We start from the raw sequence: 14,591 nt of genomic DNA on the forward strand, positions 1-14,591 counted from the left end.
ATCTAATAACCATTACAGAAATATGGTTGCAAGGCGACCAAGGTTAGGAACTAAATATTCCAGGGTACTTAACGCTTCGAAAATCAAGAGAATGGAAAAGGAGGGGAGGTAGCCCTGATAGTAAAGGACAGTTGTGAGAAAGGATCTAGGCTCGGAGGATCAGGAAGTAGAATCAGAATGAGCGGAAATAAGAAGCAACAAGGGGCAGAAAACATTGGTGGGAGTAGTTTATAGTTAAGAAATAGTGGGGAACCAAGGGCTAACTAAAAGAAGTTAAGGATAGTATTAGATTAAAAGAAGAGGCCTATAATGTTGCGAAGAAGAGCAGTAAGCCTGAGGATTGGGTGGGTTTTTAGAACCCAGCAAAGGATGACCAAAAATTTGATAAAAAGGGAGAAAATAGAATATCAAAGAAAACTAGCAAGAAATATAAAAACGGATTGTATGAGCTTCTACAAGGAAAGGAAGAAAGTAGCAAAAGTAAATGTTGGTCTCTTAGAGGTTGAGACAGGAGAAATTATAATGGGGAATAAGGAAATGGAAGAGACGTTAAACAAATGTTTTGTATCTGTCTTCACAGTAGAACACACAAAAAGCATACCGGAAATAGCGGGGAACCAAGGGGCTAATGAAAGTGAGGAACTTAAAGTCATTAATATCAGTAGAGAAAAAGTACTGGAGAAACTAATGGGACTAAAAGCCGATAAATCTGGGCCTAATGGCCTACACCCAAGGGTTCTAAAAGAGGTGGCTGCAGAGATAGTGGATGCATTGGTTATGATCTTTTTGATAAGAGTTTTTTGAGGATGTAATGAGCAGGGTATATAAAGGGGAACGAGTGGATGTAGTATATTTGGAGTTTCAAAATGCATATGATAAGGTGCCACAAAAAAGGTTGTTACACAAGATAAGGGCTTGTGGGGTCGGGGGTAAAATATTAGCACGGATAGAGGATTGGTTAACGGACAGAAAAGAGAGTCGGGATAAACGGCCATTTTCAGGTTGGCAGGTTGTAACTAGTGGGGTGCCGCAAGGATCAGTGCTTGGGCCTCAGCTATTTACAATCTATATTAATGACTTAGATGAAGAGACCGAGTGTAACGTATCCAAGTTTGCTGACGATACAAAGCTAGGTGGGAAAGTAAGCTGTGAGGAGGACACAAAGAGTCTTCAAAGGGATATAGACAGGATAAGTGAGTGTGCAAGAAGGTGGCAGATGGAGTACAATGTGGGGAAATGTGAGGTTATTCACTTTGGTAGGAAGAATAGAAAAACAGAATATTTTTTGAATGGTGAGAAACTATTAAATGTTGGTGTTCAAAGAGATCTGGGTGTCCTTGTACAAGGAACACCAGAAGTTAGCATGCAGGTACAATAAGCAATTAAGAAGGCAAATGGCATGTTGGCCTTTATTGCAAGGAGGTTGGAGTACAAGAGTAAGGAAGTCTTATTACAATTGTACAGGGCTTTGGTGAGACTTCACCTGGAGCACTGTGTATAGTTTTGGTCTCCTTATCTAAGGAAGGATATACTTGCCTCAGAGGTGGTGCAACAAAGGTTCGCTAGATTGATTCCTGGGATGAGAGGGTTCTCCTATGAGGAGAGATTAAATAGAATGGGCCTGTACCCTCTGGAGTTTAGAAGAATGAGAGTTGATCTCATTGAAATACATAAGATTCTGAGGGGCCTTGACAGGGTAGATGCTGAGAGGTTGTTTTCCCCGGATGGAGCGTCTAGAACTAGGGGGCATAGTCTCAGGATAAGGGGTCTGCCATTTAAGACTGAGATAAGGTGGAATTTCTTCACTCAGAGGGTTCTGAATCTTTGGAATTCTTTACCCCAGAGGGCTGTGGATGCTGAGTCATTGAATACGTTCAAGGCTGAGATAGATAGATTTTTGGACTCTAGGGGAATCAAAGGATATGGGGATCGGGCGGGAAAGTGGAGTTGAGGTCAAAGATCAGCCATGATCTTATTGAATGGCGGAGCAGGCTCGAGGGGCTGTATGGCCTACTCCTGCTCCTACTTCTTATGTTCTCATGTAGGCAGCTAAAGGCCCGGCCGCCAATGGCAGAGCGATGGAAATCAGGGACGCCTTCATATCCATTGATACCCTTACTTAATAAAAATCCGTCGATCTCACTCTTGAATATTTCAATTGATCCAGCAATCCACATCCTTTTTGGGAAGAGAATTTCATAGTTCCACTACTCATTGTGTGAAAACATGCTTCCTGATTTCTCTCCTAAATGGCCTGGTTCTAATTATAAGGCCTCATATGCTGGATTCTATCACCAGAGGAAATAGCTTCTCTATATCTACCCTATCAAGCCCCTTTATCATTTTACACACCTCAATTAGATCAGCCCTCCTCAACCTTCTTTACTCAAGAGAATACAAGCCGCATTTATGCAACCTGTCCTCATAATTTAACCCTTTAAGCCCTGGTATAATTTCGGTGAATCTGTGCTGTACCCCATCCAAGGTCAATATATCCTCCCTGAGGTGCAGTGCCTTTTTGTAAATAGGGCAGTTGTAGCACAGCTATTCAGTATAGTTAGTACATAGTACATCGAATTAACAGCGCAAGAAACAGGCCATTCGGTCCAACTGGCCTATGCCGGTGTTTATGCTACACATGTGCCTTCACCCACCCTACTTCATTTAAGCCTATCAACATATCCCCTATTCCTTTCTCCCTCGTGTACTTATGTAGCTTCCCCTTAAATGCATCTTTGCTATTTGCGTCAACTACTCCATGTGATAGCAAGTTTCACATTCTAACCACTCTCTGAGTAAAGGAGCACTACCTTAATCTTCATCTTCATCTTCCTCTCCCCCCTCCACCCCTACTCTTCCTGAAAGAGTTATGAATGAAGGTTATGACACTGAGGCAACAGTAGATTTCTCTGAAAATTTGTAGGAGGTAAACATATTTGAGTCTCAATTACGATTATACACATCACAATAAATCATTTACTGTGTTTGGTAGATACCTGAGGGATTTCTTCAGAGTTTATATTTGGTAATAGGTCCATCATGACACAAATAGCACCTGGATGGACAATCACAGGGTCTGCAGCAAACCTTTATAAAGATAAACACAAACTTGTAAATCCATATCATTGGATATTTCATTATAATAAATACAAGACGATGGGTTTCACTGGGACAGCAGACCGGAGAATGAGATGTGGAGGACATCAGAAAATCAGGAGTGCCTACCTCCATCTCTTATCTGTGCTCCCGCTAAGTGGGACTCATACAAAACCCACCCTTCCAAATATATCCTACTTATTCGTAACTCCACAAGTATAAGCTGAACAAGAATAAGTTATGTTCTTTGTAGAACTATAAATCGAGCAGTTTTGGTTGCCAATTCAATCTTGAATAACAGACTACGGAATAAGGCACAACCATCTAGCCCATCACACTTGCACCTTTCAATACAACATGTAGAATCTATACTGTCAGTGTTCTTGTCTTCCAAAGGGAATTCAGGGCATCAACCTACAATTACAGTCTACATTATTCAATCTTGGACAACTAAATTTCCAAGTTGGTGCTCTCAACTTCCCAACAGTACCATGGCCACAGTATTTGATACTCTGACAAAAAACTCTCGCAAAAAACCTCTGAAATCAGAGGAAACTATTCAGTCTTATTTAAACTGGTATCTAATAAAGACTTGAAAGACTTGCATTTATATAGCATCTTTCATGACCTCAGCATGTCCCAAAGCGCTTTACAGCCAATGAAGTACTTTTTGAGGTGCAGTCACTGTTGTAATGTAGGAAACGCGGCAACTAATTTGCACACAGCAAGGTCCCACAAACAGCAATGTGATAATGACCAGATAATCTGTTTTCGTGCTGTTGGTTGAAGGATTAATATCGGCTAGGACAATGGCAAAGCTGGAGGTAATTACTGGGTCAGAGGTCAAGGTTGGAGGGGCCTGATAGCTTGGGACTTTCGTGCACTCAGATAGCTCCTAAACTGTGCTGCCACTTTTGCATCAGTATGAAAGCAGCAGTATAACTGCCTCTCTTTTAACCATTGTGATTGTATGAGGTCTTCAAACCTGTTTGACCGACTGGTAAACCAGCCCATGTACAAACATCTTGAGATCCAGCGATCACAAATGAACATTCCTGCTTCTCTGAGTTCAAACTTTTTAACCTGAACTTCATTTGCAATAATTCAGATAATCATAGAATCATCGAAAATTGATGGCACAGAAGGAGGCCATTCGGCCCATCGTGTGTGCACCGGCCGAAAATGAGCCACTCAGCCTAATCCCACTTTCCAGCACTTGGTCCGTAGCCCTGTAGGTTACGGCACTTCAGGCGCACATCCAGGTACTTTTTAAAATGAGTTGAGGGTTTCTGCCTCTATCACCCTTTCAGACATGGAGCTCCAGACCCCCACCACCCTCTGGGTGAAAACTTTTTTCCTCAGCTCCACTCTAGTCCTTCTACCAATCACTTTAAATCTATGCCCCCTGGTTATTGACCTCTCTGCTAAGGGAAATAGGTCCTTCCTATCCACTTTATCTAGGCCCCTCATAATTTTGTACACCTCAATTAAATCACCCCTCAGCCTCCTCTGTTCCAAAGAAAACAACCCCAGCCTATCCAATCTTTCCTCTTAGCTAAAATTCTCCAGTCCTGGCAACATCCTCGTAAATCTCCCCTGTTCCCTCTCGAGTGCAATCACATCTTTCCTGTAATGTGGTGATCAGAACTGTACACTGTACTCAAGCTGTGGCCTAACTAGTGTTTTATGCAGTTCTAGCATAACCTCCCTGCTCTTATATTCTATGCCTCGGCTAATAAAGGAGAGTATCCCGTATGCCTTCTTAACCTTAATAATAGGAGATATTAGACTTCCAGATTCGTAATCTAACAAGTGATCTCCTTACATTAGTCTTATTCTGTCAGGACATCGCATGCAGGTTTGAGACATCAGTCTTTTGATTGGAGACAGCAAATTTTCACTGTAACAGTCAGAATCACCAGTTTGAGAGAATCCAATGTCTGGTTACTCAGGTTTTCCCAAATTCATCCAAACAGCTGATTTCAAATTGAATCGGAATTTCACTTTGCCACTCATTCCTAATAATAAATCCTCAGGGATGAGCCTTGGAAATTTCTCATAAGGATGTACTGGAGTCTTATTAAATTAAGAAATCGAGTCAGTTCTTTCTGTAGCCTTAGGAAAGACATGTCCCCCAGCAAGAGAGACTTATTCAGTGGCACTATTTCATTATATGAAGCTCAGAATTTATTACAAAAGAACAGGGGTGCGATTGAAAACTATTCGAACATCAATCTCAAATGAGATCACTCCAAATCGGGCTAATTAGAATTGCCTTTTGTCCAATAAGAATCATCAAACACCAATCAAAAGAATTTTCTCATACAGAATGGTTATCAATGTGCCATGCACTGGTTATGGCAATCTCCTTCACCAAACCATGCAAAAGCAAGGAACTTCCTGAGGGAGAATGAAGAAGTTACTTTAAGGATTTAAGCAGAATCTTCCACCAGATCCAACGTCACATGACGTGCAGTTGGTAATTCCATTAATTAGAATATCTGTACTTAAACTATGCAACGTTACTATAAGGAAAAACATTAGATGATTAATGTGCAATAAGGAGGATTTAGTGTAGACTTACATGTCAGTTATATATTCCTACTCAAGTGTACACTAAGGAATACTGCAGTTTTTATAACTGTTGTTTCAGTTACTGACTTGTCAGTGGCCTACCTGTCCTCAGGATCGGCAGCAAACAGTTGTTCTGAAGGATCTTCAGTGATATTGGATACATCATGGCGACTCCCAGCCATCTCTGGCACATCACTTTGGTTGCACGATTCACTGTGCTTTCGAGAAAGAGCTTCCCCAATATGCTGAGTAGAACAGGGAGAAGATAACGTGTCTTTGGCCATTCTGTCCAGGAAATCAAATATTTTAACACATTTCTTCAAAGATGGTAGAATGTCCTCTGTGGAATTGTGAGCTAATTTCAGAAACTCTTCATACTTTCTGCAGGCACTAATATCCAACGAATATTTTAATCTTCCTCCTTCGTTGCTGAAGCAACCAAAAAGCCTGAGGTCATCCGCTATTTTGTCAAACTGACCCTGAGTTCTGAAGAAGTAACTGTTGACAGGGTCGGAATGCAAGGCAACAGTAAGAGTACAGAGTGTTGACTGGATAAGGTTCCATATGTCATTCTGATCCACCGAGGCCCAATTACCTGAAGGTGTGTCACATAACGCTCCTTCCATGTCAGCCAACACAGATTGCAATGCATTGAATCCTCCGGCGGTCCTGAATGCAGTACGAGCTTTTGGAACTCCCAGAACATTTAACAGGGACTGCAATGCGAGAATAGATACACAGGTTATCGCACTAAACTGCACATTCCATTATACAGCAGCAGTTGTAATATATTACTCAGTCAGAGAACAGCTGTGATGTTAAACATAAACAAGTCCCTTTACTAAAACATCAGTATACTGCATTGGGAAACAATGCACTGAGACAAAAAAAACACAATCTAGTTCAGGAGTATCCAAGCATTTTGCTTTTGTGGACCGATTTGAGGCATACAATGGAGTCTCTTGTATCAGATATAAAGTTTAAATTGATCATAGAATCTTACAACACAGAAGGAGACCATTTGGCCCATCATGTCTGTGCTGGCTCTTGAAAGAGCTATCCAATTAGTCCCACTCCCCCCGTCTTTCCCCATAGCCCTGCAAATTTTTCCTTTTCAAGTATTTACTCAAATCCCTTTTGAAAGTTGCTACTGAATCTGCTTCCACCATTCTTTCAGATAGTGCATTCCAGATTATCATGCTGCTCGCTGCATAAAAAAATTCTCCTCGTCTCCCCTCTTACCTTAAATCTGTGTCCTTCGGTTACTGATCCTTCCGCCAGAGAAAACAGTTTCTCCTCATTTACTCTATCAAAACCCCTGATAATTTTGAGCACGTCTACTAAACCTCCCCTTAACCTTCACTGCTCTAAGGAGAACAATCCCAGCTTCTCCAGTCTCTCCAATTAATGTTCTGATCAATCTGCATATATCTCAAGCTGTGGATACTAATAGATCTTTGTGTTCTGTTTCAGGATTTATCCATCAATGAGGCAACATGGCTAGGAACAGTCCTTCTCAAACTTCCAAATACACGATATTTAAAAAAGACAAACTAGGGAGTAATCAATACAAGTGCAAATAGAACTGAGTTGATTGGGTTTTGTGGGCAGCAATGTCAGGATTTATGGACCAGATGCGGCATTAAAAAGAAAGATTTGCATTTATATAGCACCTTTCACGGCCTCAGGACATCCCAAAGCGCTTTAAAGCCAATGAAGTACTTTTCATGCCTAGTCACTGTAGAAAACGTGACAGCCAATTTGCGCACAGCAAGCTCCCACAAAGAGCAATGTGATAATGACCAGATAATCTATTTTAGTGATGTTGGTTGAGGGATGAATAATTGACCAGGACACCAGGGAGAACTCCCTTGTTCTTCTTTGAAATCGTGCCATGGGATCTTTTACATCCACATGAGTAAGCAGACCGGGGCCTCAGTTTAACCCAGATTGTAGGAGCTTCTACAAGTATGTAAAAAGGAAGACAGTAGCAAAAGTAAACGTTGGTCCCTTAGAGGCTGAGACTGGAGAAATTATAATGGGAAATAAGGAAATGGCAGATGCGTTAAACAAATATTTAGTATCTGTCCTCACAGTAGAAGGCACAAAAAACATACCAGAAATAGTGGGGAACCAAGGGGCTAATGAGAGTGAGGAACTTAAGGTAATTAATATCAGTAGAGAAAAAGTACTGGAGAAACTTATGGGACTAAAAGCTGACCAATCCCCTGGACCTGATGGCTTCAAGGGTTTTAAATGAGGTGGCTGCAGAGATAGTGGATGCATTGGTTATGATCTTCCAAATTTCCCTAGATTCTAGAACTGTCCCAATGGATTGGTAGGTAGCAAATGTGACCCTGCTATTCAAGAAAGAAGGGAGAGAGAAAACAGGGAACTACAGGCCAGTTAGCCTGACATCAGTCGTCAGGAAAATACTGGAATCCATTATTAAGGAAGTGGTAACATGACCTACTTGCCTTAGAGATGGTGCAACAAAGGCTCACTAGATTAATTCCTGGGATGAGATGGTTGTCCTATGAAGAGAAGTTGAATAGAATGGGCCTATACTCTCTGGAATTTAGAAGAATGAGAAGTGATCTCATTGAAACATATAAGATTATGAGGGGGCTTGACAGGGTAGATGCTGTGAGACTGTTTCCTAAGCTGGAGAGTCCAGAACTAGGGGGCACAGTCACAGGATAAGGGGTCAGCCATTTAAGGCTGAGATAAGGAGAAATTTCTTCACTCAGAGGATTGTGAATCTTTGGAATTCTCTACCCCAGAGAGCTGTGGAAGCTGAGTCATTGAATTTATTCAAGGCTGAGATAGATAGATTTTTGGATTCTAGGGGGAATCAAGGGATATGGGGATCGGGCAGGAAAGTGGAGTTGATGTCAAAGATCAGCCATGATCTGATTGAAATGGCGGAGCAGGCTTGAGGGGCCGTGTGGCCTACTCCTGCTCCTATTTCTTATGTTCTTATGTCTTATCCGAAAGATGGCACCTCTGACAGTGCAGCACTCCCTCAGTACTGCACGGGAGTGTCAACCTAGATTTTGTGCTCAAGTCTTTGGAGTGGGACTTGAACCCACAATCTTCTGACGTGAGAGTGCTACCACTGAGCCACAGCTTAGGCTGTAGTGTGTGCATCCCCGATCTAGATGAACGTTCAAATTTTAAAATGACCAGCAAGCATAGTAAATGATTCAGGATTAGAAAGAAAACCACATTAAATGACCTGTTTGCTTGCCAATGAAGCATCTCTCACAGCATGTCCCTTGCACATTTAGGATTTGGTTTGGTATGGTAGAAAACTGAACTTAGTCTTTCACTTTAGTCTTTTAACTTAGATTTCGGGAGCCTTTTCACGCTGTTAAATCTGGTTTCTGCAGACTGGCAGCAAACTTCTAGTCACAGTTTATCTGGTTCTACATGTTGCTAGTTAACAAAAAACGGATTTAACAGCGCAAACACCAGTCAGCTCATGGACACTGGATACTGCATTCCAAATGAATAGAAGACCTCAATGAGGAGAAGCTGTGAGAAACTATTGTTATAAACAATGCAAGAAATAAATTATTGTAATTCAAATGCTTACAAGAACCACAGGTTATAAAGAGAGCATAAATTTAATAAAACCTAATAGAAGTAAAGCAAATGGTTTTGACACCTTTCAGCAAAGGCCATAGATAACCTTATTGGTACAACCTTTAATACAGATACACTTTAATCCGCGGTGACTTAATATTCCTCTGGCCTCAATCTGTAAAACACAAACTGAGTTACGCATAAGCAAATTTACCTCCCATTCTGTAATTTGATACAGCACGCAATTTTCAATGTGTCAACCTCAAAATGTAGAGGTATAATGACATTTATTTTGGGTTACCAGCTAAATATATATTAGCAAATCAATCTGAATTTGTGTGTAACACAATAAGGATCCTGAGGGGCACAGATAATAAATTCAGTCGCTTATTATATTGTGACTGTTTCACAATTTGTCAAAATTAGATGCACTCACTAGATTTAGGTTAATAAATCAGTTTAATCATATAAATACATATTTTATATGTATAAAATTATAATTTGCTGTTTATTTACTCATGCTGAATATACAAACTTTTTTGTAGGCTACAAGGAGTATCAATTTATGACAGGATTTTCACTGCAATATTCTTTCAAATATCCTTGCATATAAGCAAAGTAAGTAAGAAAGAAAGATTTGCATTTAAGTAGCATCTTTCACAACCTCAGCGTTTTACAGCCAGTGAAGTACTTTTGAAGTGTAGTCACTGTTGTGATTCTTAAAAGTCCAATTTGCTATTTTGAGTGGATGCATGAAGTTGGAGAACAGGCAGTTGTGGTAACCTCTAGATGAGCAATTAGCATGAGTGCACTGGTGGGTGCAGCAAGAATCCATTGCAATGACACTGCACGCACCAGTAGCACCATTACATTGGCTCGTTTGGAAAACCAAGTTTTCCTCTCCCTGAAAAATTGAGAGGATACCAGGGTTCAAACAACCCTCATCATGCATCTTATCTTTTCATATTTATCACTTTTCAAATTCCTCCATGGCATCGTCCCTCCCTATCTCTGTATCCTAATCCATTTACAACTCGCTGCATTCCTCCAATTCTGGCTTCTTGCGCATCTCTGATGTTCATCGCTGGCGGCCGTACCTTCAGCTGCCTAGGCCCGAATCTCTGGAATTCCCTCCCTAAACCTATTTGCCTCTCTATCCCTCTCTCCTCCTTTAAGACGTTTCTTAAGACCTACCTCTTTAAACAAGCTTTTGGTCACCTGTCCGAATATCTCGTTATGTGGCTCGGCATCAAATTTTGTTTGATAATCGCTCCTGTAAAGCACCTTAGGACCTTTCACTACATTAAAGGCGCTATATAAATGCAAGTTATTGTTGTAAACATAAAAAAAAGTTGTGTTGGTCGCTGACAACTCAAATTCCATTTGTTGAACATCAATGGCCCATTAAGCAAGAGCAGGAAGTGTGGTGAGGAGCCAGTCACTCAGCCCTCCAGTCACTTCAAGGATTTTCTGATTTTCAGGCGGGGTAAATGGCAGATGTTGAATGCACTCTCGTATTCAAATATTGGAGAATATGTCGACAAATGTATGGCCTGTCATTAACACCTTAGCAACGGCAGTCGTCAGAGACACTGTTGCATTCTTGGTGCACGGTGTTGCTAAGAAGGCGGGGGGGGAGGGGCTTTAGACATTTAAGAGCCACCCTACAGAGCGATTGATTGCACGGGGAAATGTGGGACATTCAAAAAAATACATTTTAAGATAACATTTTTACTTCAGTCAACACTGCCAGTCACACAAGGGCCACAGCAATTTCCCTATTCCCCACCTAAGGTGGGCAACTCATAGTTACATCGAGTTACATGCAGTCTACAGCACAGAAACAGGCCATTCGGTCCAATTTGTCTCTACTCCACACGAGCCTCCTCCCACCCCTCTTCATCTAACCCTATCTGCATATCCTTCTATTCCTTTCTCCCTCATGTGCTTATCAAGCTTCCCCTTAAATGCATCTATACTATTCGCCTCAATTACTCCCTGTGGTAGCACATTCCACATTCTTACTACTCTTTGGGGAAAGAAGGTTCTCCCGAATTCCCTATTTGATTTATTAGTGATTATCTTATTTTTATGACCTCTATTTTTGGACACCTGCACAAGTGGAAACATTTTCTCAAAGACCTCTATCAGGTCACCCCTCAGTCTTCTATTTTCGAGACAGAAGAGCCCCAGCCTGTTCAGCCTTTCCTGATAAGAATATCCTCTCAGTTCTGGTATCATTCTTGTGAATCTTTTTTGCACCTTTTTCCAATGCCTCTATATCCTTTTTATAATATGGAGACCAGAACCGTGCATGATACTCCAAGTGTGGTCTAAACAAGGTTCCATACAAGTCTAACATAACTTCCCTGCTTTTCAATTCTATCCCTCTAGAAATGAACCCTAGTGTTTGGTTTGCTTTGTTTATGGCCTTATTAACCTGCATCGCTACTTTTAGTGATTTGTGTATCTGTACCCCTAGATCCCTTTGCTCCTCTATCCCATTTAGACTCTTATTATCCAAGCAGTATGTGTCCTCCTTATTCTTCCTACCAAAATCCATCACCTCACACTTATCTATTTTGAAATTCATTTGCCAATTACACGCCCATTCTGCAAGTTTGTTAATGTCTTCCTGTATTTTGTCGCATTCTTCCTTTGTATTAACTACACCCCCCAATTTAGTGTCGCCCGCAAATTTTGAAATTGTACTTCCGATTCCCAAGTCCAAATCATTAATGTAAATTGTGAACAACAGTGGTCCCAGCACCGATCCCTGTGGAACACCACTTCCCACCTTTTCCTAACCTGAGTAGCTACCCTTAATGCCTACTCTCTGTTTTCTGGTGGTATTGGAAATTCTGCCAGGGGCCTGCTACATATATATGACTGAACCTGAGCCCAGAAGATCCAACAGTATCAGAGCATAGGGCAAGATGTGGGTGCAATAGGTCACAGCACCATCGACCTGGCAGAGTTCCTATTGGATTGAAAAATCTAACCTTAGTGTTAATATTAATCTAGTAAAGAGTTCTGATAGATCGGAATTTAACAAATGGAGAGGATCTATCAATTATTTCCAACAATCTGAGGCCACAGACCAACAAAAGGATACCGGTACAAAAGATCCTTTGGCGTCATTAAGGGAAGTTATACAAATAACCATAGCCCGACAACTCTGCTCACTGATAATAGTGTTTGTGTGTTTCTAACACCTGGTGTGGACACACCAGATAGCGCAGCAATGGACAAAACCCAAAGAAACCCATGATACATGTTTCATCTTCCTTCAACTGGAATATCTGTACCAACTACATTTACATTACAAAATTAATCATTCTAAGCCTCACTACATAAAAGATTGACACTGAACTACGGCTTACAATGTGAAGTTCAATAGGGCTGAAGTTTACTTAATATTTTCATTTATTACCACTTTACCTGGAAAATTTGCTATTGTGTTGTGAATCTCCCTGAGGCAGAGAGAAAAATTAAGCATTTTCTAGTTCTGCCCGTTATCACGCCAATGAACAAGACAACTTAGAATAATCGTAAAATACCTGCAGAAGGTCGAGTTTCAGCATTAATTCTCCCTGAGTGGCTGAGCACAACACTCCAATCACTACGCTCACGTACTCCTCTGCATTCACAATGAACAGCTGTTCCAAGATGCTCAGCGCATGGCTTCGATAGAACTCGTCGTCGAGAAAAATTTTGATGTAGGGAATCATCCCGTATTCTCGAAGAATCACTAAACAGAAAAGGGGAAAGGTCAGTCAGACTTATACTGCGGCTTTTACAGCGGGAAATGTAGGGGCAAGACAGCCAATGATAGAGTTGTACTGGCAGAGGTTGATTACCTGCATATAGGTAGGAGATACTAACTGGGGGAGAGGGACCAACAGAGAGGAAGGAAGGATAATAAGTTTTTTTTTTAAGAAAAGATCTAAATCGTTATCTCCTGCGGGTGTGTGTATTCCAACCTATTATCTCCATGGACCTTATGTCCCTGAAAGAACTAAATTTGTATTGTTAGTGCTCCTGGTGTTAGTGTTCCAAATTCTGGGTTGACATCCAGTGAGATACATGAGAGAAAACCCTCCCGCCATGTAGGACTAACAACCCTATCAGTTGGTATAAAGATTGTTATGGACATGGAAGGTGTATTCATGTCCTGACCTGTTAACCAGCCTGTGAACCCTTCCACTACCTCACACTGTGCTCCAGGGGAACAGTGAGAAGATACGACAATAATAACAACCTTAAGTATTCAGATTTACACATTTTAGATTCTAATGGATAGTATTTAAAACGGATTAACAGTCGGAACAAATCGAAAACATTGCAGCTTAGAAATCACAGTGTTAGCATAGAAATGCCTACTGTGTTTTTAAGACATTCCGCTATCTGCTATTTTAATGGAGACCTTAACCCGTTTAAAATGAACAGATGACATCTACATTAATATAGTGGTTAGAGGAACATTCTATCAAAGTGTTAAGCCAACATCGCAGAGAGTAACTTCCAGGCTTATTTAAAAAAATTGAGGGAAACTCTGGCTTTTAAAATCAGTAAAAGAGGGTATTATACTGAAGGTACAATTCCATTAAGGACCATTGACGTGAACAGTGTCACCAACTCGTGGAACTTACCAATGTTTTTCACAGAGCCTTGAAGCATGACTGCCACAACTTTTAACATCAGACACGAGGCCTCTCTCCGGTGCTGCTGTTCACTGGAAGATGTGCTGTTCCCTGCAGGTTTGTTAGGAAATGCAAATGTTAAATAAATTACAAATGTCAAACACGAATCTTTGGATAAAGACAGAAAATTAACAAAACTAATGTGATGCACATTAATCCCAGTAAATGCACCGATTCCTCTAATAAGAATTTTAAGGGCAAATTCGCCAAGTCTGAAATCCTGTAATGGAGCCTTGTTGGATGGGAGTGCAGGACAGAGATAGGGCTCTAATGCTAGAGACCTGATTTTCCAACCCTGTTCAGTGAGGCTCCGTTCCAGGAGTGCAGCCTCACCAAGTTAGCCCTGTAATGTTTGGACCAGCAAAATACTTGGGACCACAGCAGATCAAAATAACCAAATCCTTTTAACAAAGCCTATTTAATAATTCAAAGCAAATAAAGATGAGAAATTAATGTCAGCATTGATGATAACTGAACTCACTCATGCCAGGCTATACTCTTTTTAAATTAATGAGATGGAAAATCAGACCTTATGAATGTGCACATCTTGCTGCTCAAGCAACCCAATATTCCAAGTAACCCAATGCACCCAGGTAAATCGAGCCCTGCATTTTCTAATTGCCATGTCTG

General features: G+C 40.9%; 1 protein-coding gene across 1 annotated transcript in view; it reads right to left on the bottom strand.

Moving 5' to 3' along the window:
- wdfy4 (WDFY family member 4) overlaps nucleotides 1-14,591 on the bottom strand; it is a 225,644-nt gene that overhangs the window by 182,717 nt on the left and 28,336 nt on the right. Inside the window, exons 11-14 of the mRNA XM_067972622.1 lie at nucleotides 13,911-14,012; nucleotides 12,819-13,009; nucleotides 5,773-6,386; nucleotides 2,997-3,087 (exon numbers count right to left, since the gene is read on the bottom strand). Coding sequence (XP_067828723.1) covers nucleotides 2,997-3,087; nucleotides 5,773-6,386; nucleotides 12,819-13,009; nucleotides 13,911-14,012 — 998 coding nt within the window. The remainder of the gene's footprint in view (nucleotides 1-2,996; nucleotides 3,088-5,772; nucleotides 6,387-12,818; nucleotides 13,010-13,910; nucleotides 14,013-14,591) is intronic.

This window comes from Heptranchias perlo, chromosome 36 (assembly GCF_035084215.1).
Source record: "Heptranchias perlo isolate sHepPer1 chromosome 36, sHepPer1.hap1, whole genome shotgun sequence".
NCBI classification, from domain to species: domain Eukaryota; kingdom Metazoa; phylum Chordata; class Chondrichthyes; order Hexanchiformes; family Hexanchidae; genus Heptranchias; species Heptranchias perlo.